Raw genomic sequence first — 22,168 nt, 5'->3', positions numbered from 1 at the left:
TAGATGATGTTGGTACATAGATTATAACTGATCCCTTTGTGAGCAAATTCAACTTTTTTGTCCTCCAGGAAGTGTGATTTATATGGTAAAAGAAGAGCTTTAAGTGTAAGATAAGTGTTGAGTGGAAGAATAGAAAGAATGGAAAGGAATAGTTAAGTCATATAATTTGAAACCTCTTGTATAGAAAACTCCTGTAGACTGAATGCCATAGGAAAACAGAAGAAAAATATAACTGATCTTTAAATATTTTGCAGAAAGTTCTTTTTGTGCCTTACAAAGGGAAGCTGTGATTTTTAGTTTTTTACTTTTAGTACCTAATTTTTCTTTCATACTTACTGAAAATGCTGTTGTTCTTAATTGAACAATCTTTAATATTTTTAAATTTAAATTTCAGAGTAGGGAAACTGGGCCTCCCTGATAACTCAGTTGGTAAAGAATCCGCTTGCAATGCAGGATACCTCTGTTCAATTCCTGGGTCGGGAAGATTGAAAACTGAAATGTTTTAATATCAAAAATAAAAACCAAACATAAATATGTATACTCTCCAGCATTATCCTCTGGTCCTTAGGTAAATAAATGATAGAAAATCATCAAGTAAAAGTAGTGTTAAACCCTATTTATTCTGTGGTGGGCACTATATTCAGTCCTTCATGTGCATTTCATTTCTTCTTTTTATTTACACAGAAACCCTGTTTGGTATGTACTCTTATTGTTTTCATTCCTTTATGTACTCTTATTCTTTCCTTTGTCTTATTGTTCCCATTGAGAAAAATAGATAAAGGAGGAGGAAAACCTAGTTCCATCCGATTCCCCAGAAGTTGAGATCATAACCACTTAAGGTTTCTTTGTAAGTAAAGAGTCAGCTATCATATTGCATGTGTTCTTTGCTTTGCGAAAGTCAATCTAATAATGGCCAGAATGAGAAAATCTGTTCAGTTTCTTTTCCGTTTTTTTATTCTCATGTCTCTCATTGCTTTCACCAAGTTTACCTAGCTCTTTATAGAGGTGACTGATTCCTTTCAGTTGGCTAGAACAAGAACCTTTTTAAAAACCTAGTTTAGAAATCTAAACTCTTGTGGGTCAATTGGTTTAACTGCATTTTGTGGCCAGAACCTCTGCACATAAACTGTTTGATCACAAGAGGAATTTGTCATAGCTCCGGAGTATTCAGCACATACTATAGCACGACCAGAGTTCACTGTGTTATGGTTACTGTTTTGTTAATTATGTCATGATCTGAAAAAAGCTGTAGCTGTTGTCTCAGTCTGAGGAAACTTGTCTGTTTTCGTGGGCTTTTTGTAATGTTTATCTGTCATACATGGCTTTCAGGTTCAGCAGTGTGCAACAGACTGGTCTAGGCAACTATAGAAGATACAGAATTCCCTTTAGTAATTTAGAATGTAGGAAAGGCATTGAGTTTCAGTCACAGATAACTGCTACAGTACCAACTCTAAAGTAGTACTGTAGAGGAGAGGCAAAAACTTTCAGTTCAGGGTTATTTAGAAAGACTGAAGTAGACATGCCTGAGAATACAATTAGATATGCTTTTAAAAATCTAATTTTCTGTTTCCGGAGCTTATTTTCCTTATTGTCTTAGGTTTTAAAATGTGCTTCATATCTTTTTCTTGCTCTTCTGCTTCTTTATTATGATACAGACTGTATAGCTTGGGTATATACTACCTTTGCCAAGAAGAAATTTTTCCAGCATTGCTGGTTAGGATGTAATGCTTGAGTTAAACTGATCGGGAGAGTTGAAACTACCTTTTTTTTTTTTGTAAACTGCAACACAGTTAGATTTTAGATGTTATCTTTGATGTTGGCAAACATGTTATATTTCATATAGCATTTTTTAATAAATGACTGTGATGCTACCTAGTCAAATTTTGTCTACATGAAACAATCCATAAAATAAACCTTTTACATTGTGTACTAGTAGTAGTTAGTTGGATGTGGTAGTTAATAAGTTAAATATATTCGTGTGTATTTCACTGTAGATTAATATATAAATCTCTTGGATTTTCAGCATGGAGTGGGGAAAGAAATCCTAATTACAATTCTCTTTCCCATTTAAACTTCTCCAGTTTTTATTTTATTTGGGCTGTTTTTCTCAACTGTCAGTGGAATTATTGTCTTCCTGTCTCCATATTCAGGTAGTGTCAGTGGCTGAGTATCACCGCAGGATCGATGCTTTAAATACTGAAGAACTGCGCACACTCTGCAGACGTCTCCAGGTGCCCCCTTCAGTAGTTTAAACCCCTTCAGAGATGGAATACTTCCTATTTTTAGTGTCTTTCATCAGAGCAAATCTCTTTTTTGAAGGATTTGTTTTGACTGCAGCACTAAAATGCCCCATCAGAAAATTCCTTTTTGTATTAATAAGAGTACAGTATTGCCTTCAAGAGCTATAGGGCTATCTTTTCTGGCATCTTTTCATTTATTAAAAATATTCAGAGGAATTTTCTGTTATTTTAGAACTGTTCTTAGTACTGTGTTTCTTAGATTGATGAGGAGTTTTCATTTAACATTGGAAGAATGTCTTGAGTTTGAGATTGAATCTTTACTAAACAGTATCTGAAAGATGTGGTACTATGGGGAAATGTTTAAAAGGTTAATGGATAGCAAGGTTCTCTTTAAGGCTATTTCAGTTGTATCAACCTTACATCAAATATCTTAATGAGATGAATTGTTTTTGTCCTTGAGATTTTCCTGGTTGGTATTGGAAATATTTTGGAGTAGTATTGATTAGGCACTAGAACTAGATGAATTATTTAAAAACATGTGAAATAACCTTTGTGATTTTTCAGAAATAAGTATATATTTGAACTCATTTTTCAGTTTTGTGCATTATTGTGTGTTTTCCTCTTTCTTAATGAGATACACTTTCCTGATTTTTTTTCTTTTAATGCTTCTCATGCTGCCTTAGATTTTTTTTTTTAACCTTTCACATCATCAAAATAAGGGTAAAACATGATGTGAAAGAATTAATATAGTTCTCATCAAAAAGCAATACAGTTCTAGAACATGTATTGGTTGAAAATGTATGTTGTTAAGGTTTGCTAAGAAATCTGTTAAAGGAACAAAATAATTTAGCAAGATTTCATTCCTGTGTGGAATCACAGTCGCCGAAAATTGCTGCATTTTAGTTATCTGCTCCAATAGAATTCTGTTTTCTGATTTAAAAGTTTCATCAGTAATACTTATGTTTTCATATATTTTACTTTCTAATATTATTGCATTTTATAGATTAACATGAAAAAGTGCCAACATAATATATTCTAAAAGAATTTATTTTTATGTAATGAACATTTTTTATCATTTTAAGAATATCAGTGACATCATTTTCATCAAACATATACATTCTTTTCAGTGCATCAAATTGTTCTAATTTAAAAAATAGGTTTGTGAACAAGTTTAAGTTTTAGATGTATTTTTTGGTTCAATTAAAAAAATTTGTGTTTAGAAAGTAAAAATTTTAAAGGATTTTAAAAAATAACAGTAACTTTTCAAAGCATATAAATTCACATATACATACACACCAATGAAGCATTATACTTTTTATTGTACTATTTTTTAAATTAAAATTAAAATTTTGGCACCCAGGAAGTTTTCTTAATTATTTTTGGCAAATTTTGTTTACCATGAAAAAAATAATCTCATAAAAATAATCTCTTTAAATAGCACAGAGAAAAAAGCAGGCTAGCTTGCTCACTTGTGCCCTTCAACAGAAGTATAGTTTGCATGCAATTTACCCTTTTTACACAGAAATACAGGGTTTATCTTTCAATACCTGTCCTTATTCATGTAGTGAATGAGGAAAATGTCTTCTTTAGCAGAAATCTCTTTCTACGTTAGACATGCCATTGTTATTAGATGGAGCATCTTTTGCCTTCTACAATCCTAAATTAAAGCTTTAGCCACCTTTTTCAAGGTATAAGATTTGATATCTCTCAAAAGGCTAAACATTTTAAAGGTTTGTTGCAGTTTTACCTTAATATATTGCTTCTGTCTGCTTCTTTAGATTACTACGAGGGAAGACGTAAATTCAAAGCAGACTACTCCAGTGAGAGCAGACCTGGAATCTGAATCTTTTCGACCAAACCTCAGTGATCCCAGTGATCTCTTGCTGCCAGATCAAATTGAAAAGGTATGATATACCCACTTTTGTACATTTCTGATACGTGCCCATGAGAGTAAAATAGCTTCTTTTTAGTTGATTTAAAAACTGAAGAAGCAGAGTTATTGCTCCTATTCTTACTCTTCAATGAAGAAAAAGTAAACAAATTGTAGCAATTAATGTAATGGAAGATATTAGGAGATTTGGGTAACCAGACATTAAAATAAATGGCAATAGTAATTTAGGTGAGACAGTATAATAGCCAGTATTTAATTTCTTACTGTGCACCAGTTACCTGCTTTATATAGGTTATCTAATTTAGTTGTTGCAGCCCCTGTAGGAGTTGAATGCTCTTATTGTCACATTTTGTAAATGAAGAAACTTGGGTTTAGAGAGGTTTGAATAAATATTCAGAGCCATACAGCTGTAACATATTGAAGCTTGATTTCTAATTCTGAGAGTCTTACTCTATATTTAAGAGATGTTAATAATCAAGGTAACAGTTCATCTGATAGTTTTGTTAATTTGATACAGAAGATGCAAACAGTAAGGAATCCATGTTTCTTGCCTCTAATATATGTATTGTTTGATATGATTCTTTGTCTAATGAACAATTAGTATTTATACCAAGAAATGTACAGACTTCAAGCATCTCTGTATCTTTCATAATGATAAATAATTTTTACTGTTACTTTCATAGCCTACATTTTATAAAGTATTTAATTCCAACTGGCATTAATATTCTACAGATTGACAATAAGAAGCTATCAAGTATGTGTTAACAATTTATTTTTCAAAGCTTACCAAGCATCTTCCACCAAGAACAATCGGCTATCCATGGACTCTTGTTTATGGCACTGGGAAGCATGGCACAAGCTTGAAGACCCTTTATCGAACAATGACAGGTTTAGACACTCCAGTGCTGATGGTGATTAAAGACAGTGATGGTCAGGTATGAAAAGTAACAACATAGACACCTTACCTTTTAAGAGATGGAAGTAGCAGGAATTTTAGCATATTCTTTTGATAAAAAGCATTAGTATATTTTATGAAGTTTATTTGTTAGTTATTGAGTGCTCTTGATATGCAAGGCAATGCTGAGTTCTGCACAGGGATAGATATGAGCATGAATAATTAAATAAAGAGTTCCTACCTTCAAAGAATTACAGTCTGGTAGAAAAAAATATTAAAGTATGGGAGTATCTCTAATGCCAAGCAAAATATGCCTAGTATAGTGAGAACCTATAAAAAGTAAAAGAGGTGTTTGTATTGTTCATTTCTGTCTGAAGGAGATAAGAGTGAGGTTCAGGGAAATGGTGAAAATTGACAGTCTTGAAGTGTGGAGAAAGTTTTGAAAGTTAAAGATAATTGTGTGAGGATAAGACCAAGGACAAAGTCACAGATAAGCAAGAAGAACATTGGTTATCTCTGAAACAGTAGTTTCATAAACGGACAGAGCAAATCTTTGGTGTCATCAGACCTGGTAGCTTCCTTTGGGGAGGTGGAGGTGGTCACATGGAGGAGGCACAAAAGGGAGTTTCTGGAGTGCTGGTAATATCTCGTTTCTTAATATGAATGAAGGTTTAATGGGACTTTGCTTTGTGCTAATTCCATATCGAGCTGTATAATTATATTTTATACATATATATATTTACACACATACACATACCTTACAATAAGAAAATCTGTTTAAAAATTAAGAGTATGAAAATAGAATATGAGGAGGTATAATGACTATAGAGATCATCAATCAAACTCTACATTCCCATTTCATGATCTGAAACCTTAGACCTAGAGATTGACTTGTCCAGGCCTCTTATTCATTGTGTGTCTTGTACTGTGTAAGGCCAAGGCATTATAGTACTGAACAATTCAGACCCAAATTCTACTGTGTAATAAAAAACTAGCATACCATTTTAGCAGTAGAATTTTTACCTATGCTGGAGGGTTTTTGTTTTTTTTAAGTTCTACAGCACCACAACAGCTGTGGTCTTTATTATACATATATTGTCATCCTGAAATGTGTCTACCACTTTTTGTCTTTTTTAATTGTTATAATGAACATTTTTCTAGGTTTCAAAACTAGGAAAAATCTAGCATTTTCCCACTGAGAAACTGATATGTTTATACCTGCCAGTAATATGAGTTGTTTAACAACTGATCATGCTTCTCCATTTAAGTACAGATAGATAAAACTATGGTATATTTCCTTTTTTTTTTTTTTTTGTATTTTACTTAAACATATGTAATGGGCTAATGCTTAAAGAAACAAATTGATAGTTGTGTCATTGAACATGCTTTTTTTAATCCTTAGGTTTTTGGTGCATTAGCATCTGAGCCATTTAAAGTGAGTGATGGCTTTTATGGTACTGGAGAGACCTTTGTTTTTACATTCTGTCCAGAATTTGAGGTAAGGACAGTTATTCCAGTTATATTCAGTTTGTGAAGAGATGGTATCATGAATAGAACATTCAGTCTGGAGTTTTGCATACTTGGATTTGACTCTCAGTTTCTGCCTTTTACTATTAACTTAGCACTTTTTTTTTCCCCTTACCATTTTCACCTTCAACTTTCCTATGGATAGAATGGGAATCATAAAATGTAACAGGGTTGTTTGAAAATTGAATGAGAACCATATATGTGTAACACTTGATGTGGTACCAGACACACATTGTGGGCCCAGTAAGAAGTATACATCATAATTACTATTTTGTTTATGATCATTGTAAAATTTCTAGAAACCTTAACTTACTAAATAAGTTTTAATAATGAAAGTCAGTCTTAAAAACTTAAAAAATTAGTCATTTGGGTTTAAATCAAAAGTGATTACTTGATTTTTTTTTATTGCGACTTGACTAAAGTAGATACATTCTAATGCCAATAAGATCTAAAATTTTTAAATGTACCTAAATTTTAGTGAATGTGTGACTCTGTTCAAAGCATCGAGTGCAGTCTTAGTGTCTCTAATACAGTCTGGTGCAGCATGTCAGACAGTTCCTAGGAGATAAAATTTTAATCTTGAAAATAGGAACCAACATAGTTGCTTAAAAAAACAAAAAAGAGTTGTCTTTAGGTACAGCTTCTGGTTAATCTGATGAGCCACTTAAACCCAGTTTTGTTAGGAGAGTTTTTATTGTGTTACCAAATTCTATTTTGTTCATGCCTTCCTGGTGGCTCAGTTAGTAAAGAATCTGCCTGCAATGCCAGGAGACCTGGATTCAATCCCTGGGTTGGGAAGATCCCCTGGAGGAGGGCATGGCAACCCATTCCAGTCTTCTTACCTGGAGAATCCCCATGGACAGAGGAGCCTGACGAGCTGCAGTCCATGTGTACGCAAAGAGTTGGACGCTACTGAGTGACTAAACACAGCTTATAGAAAGTGAAAGTCTCAGTTGTGTCCGACTCTTTATGACCCCATGGACTATACAGTCCATTGAATTCTCCAGGCCAGAATACTGGAACGGGTGGCCTTTCCTTTCTCCAGGGGATCTTCCCAACCCAGGGATCGAACCCAGGTCTCCCGCATTGCAGGCAGATTCTTTACCAGCTGAGCCACCAGGGAGGCATGAACAAAATATAATTTGGTAGCACAAGAAAAACTCTCTTAACAAACTTGGGTTTAAGTGCTCACTAGATTAACCAGTGCTTTCCATTCCTTCCATAAAACATGTCAGCTGATGCCTACAGCTAGCTGAAAGCTTGTAGTTGTTACAGATTTTGGAAGTTTCAGTTGTGCTTGTTTTCAGTCCTTTTTGTGATACTGTTTCTACCTGTTAACTAACAATGCAATTAAACAAATGTTATGTATCTATGAAAAAGTGAGTGTTTAAGTTTATTGAGAACTATAATGAATACTTCGGAAAATGTTTATAAAGACGAGGTGCTGGAAATTGATGTTGTATTAATATTACGTTTAGATAGAACTTCCATGAAAGATTGAAAATATTTAAGAATATTACTATAAGGTTTTTTGTTTTTTCTGGCTGCTCTGGGTCTTTGTTGCTGCGCGTGGACTTTTCTCTGATTATGGAGAGTAGGGGCTACTCTCTAGCTGTGGGCTTCTCAGTGTGGTGGCTTCTGTTGTTGCAGAGTACAGGCTCTAGGGCCCATGGGCTGCAGTAGTTGTGGCACATGGGCTTACTTGCCTGGCAGCATGTGGGATCTTTCTGGATTAAGGATTGAACCCCTGTCTCCTGCATTGGCAAGAGGATTCTTAACCACTGGACCACCAGGGAAACCCAACATCCAGGAGTTTTTACCCTTGAATTTCTCAGATATTTTTATATTCATTGCTCTTTAAAGAAATTGAAACTGGAAGTCATAAGCATGTTACTCGTTTTTATGAGAATAATGATAGAGCAGTGCATACCCAAAGAAAAGACCTTGGCCATATATCAAAATATTAAAATATTATCAAATTAATATATATTTGTATTTGATGTCCCTGGAAGAGGGAATGGCTACCCACTCCAGTATTCTGGCCTGGAGAATTCCGTGGACTGTATAATCCATGGGGTTGCAAAGAGTTGGGCACAACTGAGCGACTTTTACTTCACTTAAATTTGATGTTAAAAATGGCATCTACTCAGTTTTTAACTGATTTACTTTCTTTAACATTTCTCATTAACCATCGAATTCTTGATACCTGTGTAGTCAGGAAAATTTGTATATATGAAGAAATAGTAAGATTTGTGTATTTAAATTATGTTGCAGTTGAACTCATGCCTTCAAATTTAGTCTTACAAACGCTGAAAGCAAAATTACCACCCTTTTGGCCCAAACTTTTTCTGTTCTTGTTATTCTTCTTGCTGTCTATCTAGGCTTTATTAACTACTTGGGATTCAGGAGAACTAACTATAGTAATCATTTTCATCTACATATTTAAAGGGTTTTTTTTTTTTTTTTTCATTTTTGTAGGTCTTTAAGTGGACAGGAGATAATATGTTTTTTATCAAAGGAGACATGGATTCACTAGCTTTTGGTGGTGGAGGGTAAGTCTCTTGAAAATTTGACTATGAGATTTTAAAAGAAACTTGAAGAATTCATTTGTGTTATTTTTAAATCAGCTATCTTTGAAAAGTTTTGACATTAGAATTCTAATTTATATATTATGATTAATTTTTATATTATGACTAAGAAAGTATATATTTGCAGGAAAGTGCATAAGTGTAATATATGAAACCCTTGATAGAATATTTGTTTATTCATCTCAGAATGCTGTTTAGTTGATTCCCTTTCGATTAAAACCCATCTTCTAGAGTACAGTGACTCCTTGATATTTGACAGAGAAATATACTAATCTCTTTGAGCTTCTCAAATTTTCAAAAAATTATGATGATTTATTCTTTCTTTGAATTTATTGTTTTTAAAAATGGTCTAAAATTTTTCATATTATTCTACCCTGGAGACAATTTGGATTGATATTTTAAACAATAGAAGTTTGTTTTCCTGTTAAAAATTTTAGTGATCCCACCGTACCCCCCCCCAAAGTTTTCAGGGCTTGTTTTCTTATTTATTTTGTTTTTAGCAGTATGAGTAATCAGCAGTTTGATTTGATTCGTTTAGCATAGCAAGCACTGCAGGCAACTTCGGTTTCTTATTCTGATGTTCCAGCTTCATTTAGTCTGCATGGTGTTTGTAGATGGATGGCTCTACTGCCTCCTAGCCCAGATTCCTTAACTAGCAGATGTGACCTCCTTCATTTGTTACTTTGTGTCCTTCAAAATAAGACATAATACATACTAAATAATTCCCAAATTTATGTGTTATTTATTTCCTATATTTGAAGATATACATAATAATAATAATTCATTCAGGTTACAGAATCTTATTAGCCTGAATATGCCTCATCCCAATTCTAACAAATTCTCTTAACAACTTCTCTGTAGATAGGTATTTGGAAGACATGATCTCAATGATGAAAAATTAAGCATGGTTATTATAGCCTCTGAAGGACATAACTGGGTAACTAAAAACAATGTTGTTTTTAGTTATTGGAATCAGCTTATGGTGTTCATATGTTCCAGTTACATCTTTTTTGGTGGAGAGGGGCAGTCAATTCAGTTAGTGCTCCAGGAAAGCCTCACAAGCAAGTGGCTTATAATTTCAAACTGTTAAGCGTGCCTTCAGTCTTTGAAAGTAATATACACAGTGTCATTAGATGTCAGCTGGAACTTGGTTTTGATGATATACCATGATTCCAGCAAGCTAAACTATAACCATTGGGTCATTTGATAACAAATGAAAACAAATTTACAGTCTTTGAAGAAGGAGAGTACAGTCTCAGGAAATGGGAAGAAAGGACTTGATAGCCAGAATTCCAAACAGGAGCCCCAAAGAAATCAAAATCATGTAACAGACTGAATATAGGATTTAGAATCAGACCTGATTCAAATTCTCAGCTTCAGCACACATTATGTGTGGGACCTTGAACAACAAAGTTTCCTCAGCTGTGAATTGGAGATTGAACCCTTAACACTAACCACACTTTTTATTTTAGATGATAGGGAGTTTTCATGTCTCTTAGAAACTCATATTAAATATGTTAAAATCAAACAGCAGAGAGACATTTATAATACCAGACAAAGAATAACAGAGTAGTGCCTGCCTCAAAAGCTAATTCTTTGTGAAATTAATTTTAGAGGGTTCATTATATTCCTTGCTCTGTATGTTCAGTGATTTTATAATGGGATGAACAAAAAAAAGCTGCCTTGTGCCAGTGTGGAAAGGAGTAGAGAACAGTTTGGAAAAAAGAATGAGTTTAGAGTTGTTGGATATTGAAATGTCTCATTAAATTAATATTTTATAGCCTCTGCAATAATTCTTTTATAACTTAGGGATAAGTATTAAAAGACTCTTGTTAGAACTATTCTCTTCCATACATTACAGGGGAGAATTTGCCCTATGGCTTGACGGAGATCTCTACCATGGAAGAAGCCATTCTTGTAAAACATTTGGGAATCATACACTTTCTAAGAAGGAAGATTTCTTTATCCAAGACATTGAAATCTGGGCTTTTGAATGAATATTATGCTCTCTGTCTTAGCAGGATAATGGCCCAAACCTGACATGGACAAACAAGCATTGTTTGGAAAGTTCAAGAAGCAATACAATGTAATATGTAGCTCGTGTTTTAAAATTAGTTCATATCACCATTTATTATAGCTATAATTTTGGAATTTATTTTTAAAATCATGTTTCTGTCCCAGACGTTTTTAGGTTTATACCATGGCATGGGTCCATGGAACATAACAGCTTAGGTTTTGTCAAAATTTTGGTAGCATTTTGATCATAGTGACCACCTCATTTATGATCCATGTTTTCTCAGTCTCCTAATAGGATGGTGCTCTTTTGTTGAACCTATTTTGGTTTTTTGTTTTTTAAACTATATTGATTGTTTTACTAAAGTAGTCTAACTTGAGATATCTAGGGAATGAATACATGATACTGCCATTATCTGTGAGGTTGGCACAAATGACTATTGGACATGCTCAACCTAGTTACTCTTAGGAAAAAACATGCCAAAACAACACGTACTTCATAGATCACTGAGTTCTAGTTTTAACTCACACTACTGCATTCTGAGGAGAATTCCTATTGTAATAGACCACAGTGCACATGGTCTTCAGGTTTGGGCATATGCTTTCATCATTGAATTGTCTGATGAAGAGTTATAAAATGACAAAGGAGAATGAGAACTTGATGATTCTACTGGATTTAATATATCAAGCAAGAAAATATCTATTTACATATTTGTAGCTTAGCAGGGCATTATCATAGTAAAAAAACAGATGCATATTTCGTCAACATATTGTGTCAGGTAAACTGTTTTATAGTTCTATTGTTTTAGCCTTGTTGCACACCAACTTCCAAAATATAGGTTCCTATTCAAAAGGGAAAAAAATAAAAACTTGTGATTTTTTTTTTAAGTGGCATATGTTATTACCATTAGCATTTGCTGTTACAAAAGGGCAATGATTATAGTAGAATATTGTAACTCAGTAGACTTGTTGAATATGCAGACTTACTGTCAAGTGACCTCAAAAAAAAGAAAAGATAGAATATATCAGTAGTTCTTATCCTCTTTTGTAGGAAACCAATAATAAGCCATTATGGCAATAATTCATCAGTTAATTTCAAAGCTTCATGTTATGCAAAAAAAAAAAAAAAGAATCCTGCTGTTATACATGTGACAGTGACCCTGTGCTGAAATTTCAGCTATTCCAGATAAACATTGTATATTATCTTGTAAATTAATGTTTAAAGGTAGTTTTGTTCTTATAGAAAGTGTTGATTGCCAGGTTGCTTATAGCACTTTAAATTATTCTAAAAATGAAATTATAAGCCAAATATGTTGGCTTAAGTAGTTTTAGTTGTATAGTACTTGAATATATTTAGATCTTTTGAAAATTTAGATAATATCTAAAGAAAGCATAATGCTAATGAAAAAGAAAATCTGATATTCTATTTAATATGCTATTGCTGAATATGCATAGAAATGCAGGGCATCGTTTCTTTGTCTATGTAAAGCTCTCATTAAAAGTTACTAACAGTGTATAGATTAAATGTTTACAGTATAGGGAACTGTAAATAAGTATATCAGTTTTCCCCCCTTTGGTCTTCCACAGCAGTATTATTGTCTTTGTGGAGTTGACTAATCATAGAAAAATCCTGTATTGGATTTCAGTTACAATAAGGTCATAGTGGTGTATACCAAATAAAATTAAATACATAAATATAAATTTGAATGTGTATTTATTGAATAATCAAGTTATTTTCTATTTAAGAAGTCTTTGATTAACCATACTACTGTCTTTTACATGTGAAAAATGGTTCTAGAAACTGTGGTGGTTGTGGTAATATTAATAATGATGGAGGGATGAATTTAAGTGGAGGGAACACCACAGTTTAGAAAATGGGGATGTAACAAGGTACTTGGCATGTGAGAAGCTCATGTAAACATGAGTGTTTGTTATTTTTAAATTATGTCACCTTTTTTCTTTTTTTAGTGGAGAGTGCATAGCAAGGTAAGACTAATTTCATAAAGAGCTTTGTTTTTGTACAATGTCAAGAAATTTATTTATCTCACAGGAGCAGTTAAGAAAATTTGAGTAAAAGAATGACATGGTCAAATTTCTGCTTTAAAGAGATATCTGTAAAAGTTATTAGTAGAGAGAAAAATAGAGATAAGGAGACCAATAAACAAGCCTGTTGAGAAGTCAGGAGAAAAATTATGAGGCCTGAATACGAACAGTAGCGATGGTGATAAGAAAGGAGGCATGGATTTGAAAGAGGCTGAGGAATTAGGGTTAACAAGATCTGGTTGTTAGTTGGATGTCAGAAAAGGTTAAGGATAGCTGTCAGGTGTCTAACTTAGGAATGGGGTACATTATTCATTGGGCTGGGTAATCTACAAAGAATAGAAACAGTCAGCAGATAGCGAAGTTAGGTGTGTTGTGAACCTTAGTATAATACAACATGAGAAACTAGACAGTAGACTGGGAGTGGGGATTATTATTCTGTTCTGATAGATTAAAAGTTTTAAATCAACATCATACAGGTAGTTGTTGAAGCCACAGTCTATGTATGAGATATCTTTGGAGATTATAGACTGAGTGAAAAGAAAATTCTTGACATAAATTTTGGGGTATAGTAATATCAAGGGACAAGCTGAAGAAAAGGTTCTAAGCTTCCATCTCAAGCAGCTAAAAAAACAGCAACAAATTGAACCTAGTGGAAATAGAATGTAGGACAAAGTAAAGATATAAGTAAAAAAGTTTAGAACAAGCATACAAAACAAAATCTCAGAATAGTAAAATTGTGAACCTCCAGCAAGGTTAAGAAAAAGACAAATCACTGTTAAGAACAATTTAAATGGCAACATCATTAGGGCCATCAGGCCTTAAAAAGATAGGATATTGTGAAGAACTTTGCATCAATAAACCTGACAGTGTAGGTAAAATGGAAAAATGTTTTGGAAAATAATTTATTAAAACTGACCCTGGGAAGAAATAAAATTTTTGTATTAAAGAAATTGAATCTCTTAATTTAAAAAAAAGTCCTTCCCACAGAAATCTCAAGCTTGTGTGTATGTTTCTACTGGGTAATGCTTTTAAGTTTTTAAAGGAAAATAAAATGATCAGTTTTACATGAACTCTTCCAGGCTGCTAAGAAAAGAGAGAACTTCAGTCTCTTCCATGATCAGCTCTGTGGAAGCATAAGAAACATTTGATCAACTTCAGTCCCTGTTTATGATTTTTTTGAAAACTTAGCAAACTAGGGAAAAAATGATCTTCCTCAACCTGATAAAAAAGTTATCCTTGAAAAATGTACAGGAATCATTATCTGTAATGGTCAATTATTGAAAGTTTCCTCCCAGAAATAGGAAACCTGACAGCAATAACTACTTTCACCACTTATATTTAGTATTGTCTTGGAAGCTCCAACCATTTCAGTAAAGCAAGAAGAAAAGGCATAAGGATTGGGAATGAAAGACATGTCATTTGTATATGACATAATTGTGTACATAGACATTTCCAAAAAGATCCAACTGTTGAAACTAGTTGATTTAACAAGGTCACTAAAGACAAATTCAGTATTAAAAAAAGAAAAAAATATATAAAAACTTTGTTTTTATTCTTTCTAAACCAAAAATAAGAAAATGAAGCTTAAAATACTGTCATTTTGTAATGCCATTGAAATATCAGATATATAACAAAAAGATAAAGACATAAGTGGGAAGTACATACCATTAGGGACCATACTGACATAATTGAAGGAAATTATTTCTCTAAAATCAATCTGTATTGGCAGTGAAAATCTCAGCCAGAATTTGTGGAAATAAGCTAGTCTGTGATTTAACATGGAAATGTAAATGCAAAGATTAACTAAAGCAACAGTGAAGAATGGACTGTGGTCTTAAATACCAGATATTCATGATCTATTAAAAAGATGATTAAAATAATTAGTATTGGTCAAAGGATATACTAAATAACCAATCAAAGTTAGAGAGTCTAAAAACAAACTGAAGATTTTTTTAAAAACTGGCACTGCTGCTCAGTGAAGAGAAAGGTCTTTTCAGTAAATGATGCCGGTTTAATGGGATACCTGTATGGAACACCAAATCTTAACCTAGCTCATACTGCATGCAAAAGTTACAAGTTATAGATATAAATGTAAATGGTAAAAAATAATAATGCTTTTAATTTGAAAAGTATAAGAGATACTGAAGAATAATCATCATGGCTTTAGAATACCCATACATAGGGCAGAAAAGCATTAACTGTAAAGGGAAAATTGATCAATTATACTACATTAAAATTATAAGAACTTTTCATCAAAATAAAACATTGAAAATGAAAAGGCAATCAACAGTTTTTGTAATACAAAGAGCAAATGAAGGTCTCATATACGCATTATATAAATGACTATGAATCAGAAAGGCAGACTTTGTCAGTTGCCAGTTCTGGAACTGTAGGAGATGCCAGTTTGATCCTTGGGTCATGAAGATCCCCTGGAGAAGGAAATTGGAACCCTCTCCAATATTCTTGCTTGAGAAATCCCATGGACAGAGGATCCTGGCAGGCTACAATCCTTGGGGTCATAAAGTGTCAGAAACAGCTAAGCGACTGAGCATGTACACGCCAAGAGTATTAAGTTAGCCAGTAAAACCTATTAAGTGAAGTGAGTTAACTTTAGAAAATTTTCTGCCAGTATTCTACTAAACAAAGATAACTTTGGCCAGCAAATTTTATTCCTTGTATGTACCCTACAGTAATGTTTATATTTGTTTACCAAAATATATATACCAGCATGTTTACAAAAGAGCTGTTTGCTTGCTTTCTCTTCCCTAGTCATATCCCCGCTCCCTCCATGTACTTCCCTGGCTCACCTATTTTACTAAGTCTAATTCTGTTATACTTAATGTAAATGTTTGCTAGCATCTCCTAAGAACAAGGATATCATTTTTAATAACCATAGTAAGTGATTGAATTCAGGAAATTTAACATAATCCAGTAATATGATTTAATTAAAAATCCATTTTTTAATTTCACCAATAGTCCTAATAATATCTTTTAAAGCACTATTTTTCCTGATCCATAATCTAATTCAAGATTCTATATTGCATTCAGTTGTTCTTTTTGATCTCCTTTAACCTGGGAAAGCTCATTAGTCATTCTTTCTATTTAATGACAGTGATGTTTTTTGTTGATTGATACTCAGGATTGTTGAATATACTTCAATATGGATGTCTGCATTTTTTCTGTATTTAAGATTATACACTTTGGACAGGAAAAGAGAATTGATGTGTCTTCTGTAGCATATTAGGATGCGCACAATGTATGTTTATCCTTTATTGGTGATACTTTTGTTAAAATAGTAACCACCATGTTTCTCCATTGCTATCAATTTTTCCCTTTGTAATAAGAAATACGTAGGGAGATACTTTGATATCATAGATACCCTATTCTTCACCAAATTGTCACAGTGTTTTTGGTATCAATTAAGCATTTCTTTCCTGAATTACTAAAAGATTGCAAAATGATGATTTTTCTAATTTTTTTATTCCCAGCACATTTGTTTGTCAGAGTTTATTGTAAGGAAGAACTTTTGTTTCTCCGTCATTTGAAAATTATGTTGTTATTGTCATGGTTTGTGTGCGGGTTGGAAAAGAACTTCCAGACATGAGGCAGAATGAAAGGAGATGGACTGATGGGTTTATTCTTTGCTTTTTTCAATTCAGTGCATCAAATAATCTATTTTTGTCCTAGATTTAACCGGTGGGAACCCCATCATACTGACTTCTGTGTGTTTCTCCATTTTCTTGAACACTTGCTTGCTTTAGTTGCAGCAAGATGTTTCAGACTTAACCTATACTTTCTGTAACCCAGTCCTAAAATCAGCCATTTCTTCCAGTTAGGTGTGTTTCCTCTTAAGAAGAAAGAAATTTTGAACATTGAATATATTTTACTTGTTGCTGCTGGGGTGACATTACTACAAGCAGTTGCACCAGAGCAAGAGGGGCTGATGCAGGTGCCCAGCGTGGGCCAGGGCATGCACTGGAGTGGTCACAGAACCAGCCAGAGCCTTGGGTGTTTCCAGTCTACTTCCTTTGCCTTTGTTCCTGGGAGTACGCAGGCTGCACTAGCAGAGTCTCAGTTCTTACACCCCTCTGATAAGTCGCGTAAGAGGAATCACCTTTCCAGCATTAGACTCCAGCTCTGGGGGGTATGTTTCAAACCCTCAGTCCCCAGCCGGGATCCCCGAGCCTGTGACTTGCCCCCTCCCCTGTGTGTTCCCTGCTCAGGGTGTAGCTCTTGACATGACAGCTTCTCTTCCCTTCCTGCCCGACTCTGTGTGGATCTTTCTTTAGAGCCTTGCGTGTAGAATAGCCTTTCTACCAGTCTCCAGTTTGTTTTCGGAAAGAGTCACTCCATGTGTGCTTTCGATGGGTTCCTGGGGTGGAGGTGAGCTCAGCTTTCTGTTCTGCCATCTTCATGTACCCCGACTCTACCTTATATTTTTTTAGAGCTGCATTCATGTGGAGGTACTGTACTTTTTTCAACCATTTTCCTGTATGTATTGTTTTATTGCATTTTATTTTACAATTAAAAATAGTACACACTGTGTTATGTATTTGTGTTTTCATATTGTTTGAGTTGTATCTTGAAAGGAAATTTTAGGATTGGAAATTTTTTCTTTTCTTTGACAAGGCTTTACCAGGCTGAATGAAAGAAGAAAAGACCATCTGTGTAACAAATAGCTTAAATGGAGTTATAATCAACTCTATACTCTTCAGAGGATTTATTCAGGTGAAGACATGTCCGTTCAGGACTTCATGGCTTTTTCTTTTCTTTTTGCCTATGTGGAGAAATAACAATGTAGTTAACTATACCAAGGCAGAAGAGTACTATTAAAAAAGAATATAATGCTATGATTTTTTAAGACACCATTAGATATTTTAAGATTTGGGTTTAATGAGATGTGATTTTTTTGTCTTTTTAAAATGGATGGAAACTTTTTTTCTAAATTTAATTTTGGTTCTGGGTCTTCGTTGCTGTTCCTGGGCTTCAGTTGCGGCACACAGGCTTGTTGCAGTGACTTCTCTTATTTCTGAGCATGGTCTTTAGAGCTCACAGGCTTCAGTACTTACAGCACAGGGACTCAGTAGTTGTGGCTTAGTTTCTCTGTGGCGTGTGGAATCTTCCCAGACAAAGGGTTGAATCCATGTCCTCCACGATCGGCAGGCAGATTCTTTACCACTGAGCCACTGGGGAAGTCTATAATATTTCTTATATGGGATTTTTGTCTCCTCAATCTTCATTACCACGTATGTTTCATATTTTAAAATGAGAGTATCCTACTAAGATCAATTGATCAGACCCTGATCCATATTGCAATAACTCATGGCCTTTATACCCACATTGTCATTTTCCCTCATTTATCTCTTTATCTAAGCTTATGGGATAGGGAGGAAAAGAACCAGGCGTGGCTTTCTTGACATAAGCCGTTTTTGGCCTAAGTTATTTTTTCTGATCAAGCCTGGCCACAGTGCTTGACCTTGAACAGATCCCAGTAGTAAATGGATTTAAGGGGACAAAAAAAAATTTGGAAACAAAACCATTACCAGGCAAGAGAAATAACAAGAGCAAAGATAGCAGTTGTAAAGACTGCTAGTTCTCTGTCCATGGTTAAGGCTAGCACAAAGTACTGTCTTTGCAGAGCTGGTTTGCAAAACTTAAATCCCAACAACCAGATCAACTGGAATCTAAGGGATAATGATGTTGACCTTTTCTGACCCTCATGTTATTAGTCAACTAAAGTTTGAACTCTGCCTACCACCCAAGCCCCTTCATGAATATGCCTGTACCAATAGCTTAAAGTTCCCCAGTTTTGCTGTTAAGAGAGACACTGTTTTGGAAAAGATCCCTGGTGTTCTCCTTACTTAGAGCAAGTAATAAGTCTTCTGCAATTTGGCTTGGTTGTATCTTACAGCAAACCCAGTTTTCAGGTAACATTTCTACATGATCATGCCTACTTTATACTTATTCATAATTTTTTTTTTTTTACTTTACAATACTGTATTGGTTTTGCCATACATCAACATGAATCCGCCACGGGTGTACACGTGTTCCCAATCCTGAACCCCTCCCACCTCCCTACCCATACCATCTGTCTGGGTCATCCCAGTGCACCAGCCCCAAGCATCCTGTATCCTGCATCGAACCTAAACTGGCGATTCGTTTCTTATATTATACATGTTTCATTGCCATTCTCCCAAATCATCCCACCCTCTCCCTCTCCCACAGAGTCCAAAAGACTGTTCTATACAAATCTGTGTCTCTTTTGCTGTCTCGCATACAGGGTTATCGTTACCATCTTTCTAAATTCCATATATATGTGCTAGTATACTGTATTGGTGTTTTTCTTATATACACAGCATTTAGTATACATACACAATACATTGTGATAATTGTGTAAGAGGAAAGGCTGGGGTGGCAAGGATTCCTAAGCTGGTTTGGGGAGAGGGTGAAGAAAACTTAGAAAGTCATCTGAGCTAGACTTTAAAGCTTTGTTGTTGTTTTTTAAAGGACCCTGTGTGTCTGTTCTTCACACTCTACCCAGCAGATAGGAGTTATTCTGGTGTGGCAAAATGTTGTGAAAATGGAGGGAAAAAAAATTGTTTTGGGTGGAAATAATAGACATCCTCAAAGGAGGAGAAAGGACAGAGATTAACATTTTTTACTGAAGCCCTAAAATGTGCTAAAAATGCTCTATGGGTAGGACTGAAGATAAATGTGAGGGGCAGTGATTAGTTGGTATGTATGGCCACACATGGTAGCTTCACAGTTCTGAGTTATATTCAGAAAGAGGTCATTTACTTCAAAAGAACCAGGTAGCTGGCAACATAATTGGCAACAGCTGAAGCCCTCCAACCTCTAAACTACACTTTGTATGAGGAAATAAATTCCCTTTGTTATTTAAACCAGTTTCTGTTACACAACTGAAAGCAGCTGAGCTTTATGTCAGAAGATAAAGGTTAAAACCTGAAAAAGCTACAAATTCTCCCTGTTTTGCTCTAATGTGGTCTAAAGAATAACAGCCATAGTCGCACCACTTTGGACCTAGTTAGAAAAGCCAATTCTTGGGCCCCATCCCAGACCTACAGAAATCTCTGGGGTGCACCCAGGGATCCTTAGCAAGCTTTCCAGGGGACTTTTCAGCATGCCAAACTTGAAACCTCTGCAGTGCTAAGCGACTCCTTATTTGCATTTCTGACAAGCAACAGGTGTTGCTGATGCCTGTGGAAGGCAGATCAGCCTTCAAGTAGCACCTCTGAGTTCTCTGTTCCCTGAGATGTTGAAGCAAACAATTCAGAGATTTGAAGAGTGTGCACTGTTTTCCTCCTCGTCAGAGGTAAGCAGTAACTGCTTATGAGCTAATTCTGGCTGGTTTTTTTTTTTTTTTTTCCCCAAAAGAAGAGGTGACTAGCTTGGAGAACGTGTATTTTCTCTGTCTCTGTAGATAAGGGATAAAAGTATATCCTATTGTTAACAAAAGTGGGTCTGGCTGCTTGCAGGACTGGAATTTCTTGGTCAAAAAGTCAGTGTGATGTTGTTCTTGTTCTGTTAGAGACAAGTTGTTTTTATGTGAACAGATGGGGATGCTCCCCAAAATCTGGACACACAGTGCCAGGAGATAATCCTTGGTGGTATTCCCAAAGAGTTTTAAGGTGTTTCTTTTCTTATGAAAGAATTCAGAGACAACGCAGAGGTTAAGAAAGTAAAAAGTTTACTTAAGCAAGAATACACTTTGAGAGAGAGAGAGAGAGAGAGAGCAGGCAGTCTGGTGAGGAGCTGGGTGTCTACAAATGGTTGACTTTAAAAAGATACACAACGTGAAAGGTGAGTTAAATTTTATTTGGGGTAAAATGAGGATTGCAGCCCAGGAGACGGCACCTCAGATATCTCTGAGGAACTGCTCCAGAGAGGGGTGTGTTGGGGGGGTGGGGGGTGTATGTGGGTGGAGGGCAGTATATGTGATTTTGGTAGAGGGCACGTTCATGCAATAAAATGCTTATCCTTACGAAAATGTTCTCTGCTAGTCACGGTGAGGAGCTGATGTCACCATGAAGGGATTTAGTGCTTTTCTAGCTATGAGAAGATACAAGGATTGGGCTCATAAAATTAGTTCCTGAAAATGCCTATCTAAAGACCTGTTTGGCCTTGAAGGTCCCTGCTCCTTTCTCCTTGGAATAGATTTTGTTTGCGTCCTCCAAGAGTTTCTATTTCCCTCAGTCCTGTGGAAGTTCTATAATGAAATCCTGCTGACCCCAGAGTCAGATTCCCTGGGGATTCTCAGTCCTTTTGCCAGATCCCCGGATTGGAAAGTCTTTGTGCGGCCTAGAACTTTCGCAAGAGTGCGAGGACTTCTTTGGTGTGATTTTTCTCCAGTTCTGGATAGCCCACCTGGCGGGTCTGTGGTGGAGCTAATGGCAGCCTCCTCGAAAAGGACCATTGCCTCCACCTGCTGCACCTCTCAGAACTGCTGCAGCCAGACCCCCTGTCTCCACGGCAGCCACTGACCCGTGCCTCCACAGGAGACCCTCAAAACACAAGCAGATCTGGTTCAGTCTTTTGTGAGGGTCACTGCACCTTTCTGTGGGTCCTGGTGACCACAAGGTTTTGTTTGTGCCTGCTAAGCATCTCTGGCGGGTATGAGGTTTGATTTTAAATGTGATTGTACCCTTCCTACTGTAATAGGGTAAGGGGTAGGGCACAATTTTTGAAAGAATGACATAGCCCAAAGATACAACATAAACTGACTGGAATCAAATGGGACCACGATGGCAGGCAAGACTAGACCTTGATCCTGAGTCAGCAAGTGAAACACACCCAGAGGTGGCATGACAGTTCCAAGGCACTGATAAAAGACCAAGGAGTGGGCTGTGGCCTAAATCCCGGAAATCTCCGCCCTTTCCCAAAAACAGGTGGAAGAGTCCTCCAACTCATTAGCATATGAAATTACCCAGGCTATAAAAACTAACTGCCACAT

At 35.4% G+C, this 22,168-nt stretch overlaps 1 protein-coding gene across 5 annotated transcripts in view; it reads left to right on the top strand.

Annotated features, from left to right (window-relative positions):
• Positions 1-12,796, top strand: part of OXR1 (oxidation resistance 1) — a 252,105-nt gene extending 239,309 nt beyond the window's left edge. For 3 of the 5 annotated variants that reach the window (XM_068983296.1, XM_068983293.1, XM_068983295.1), the window contains 6 exons: positions 2,151-2,231; positions 4,019-4,144; positions 4,914-5,066; positions 6,429-6,524; positions 9,032-9,105; positions 11,003-12,796. In XM_068983296.1, the coding sequence (XP_068839397.1) occupies positions 2,151-2,231; positions 4,019-4,144; positions 4,914-5,066; positions 6,429-6,524; positions 9,032-9,105; positions 11,003-11,138 (666 nt within the window). In that variant the 3' untranslated portion in view covers positions 11,139-12,796. The remainder of the gene's footprint in view (positions 1-2,150; positions 2,232-4,018; positions 4,145-4,913; positions 5,067-6,428; positions 6,525-9,031; positions 9,106-11,002) is intronic. The other 2 variants (XM_068983292.1, XM_068983297.1) reach the window with 1 other exon arrangement.
• Positions 12,797-22,168: the final 9,372 nt, after the last annotated feature.

The sequence above is a fragment of the Capricornis sumatraensis genome, chromosome 11, assembly GCF_032405125.1.
Source record: "Capricornis sumatraensis isolate serow.1 chromosome 11, serow.2, whole genome shotgun sequence".
NCBI lineage: Eukaryota > Metazoa > Chordata > Mammalia > Artiodactyla > Bovidae > Capricornis > Capricornis sumatraensis.
This window is presented reverse-complemented; position numbering and strand designations above follow the sequence as displayed.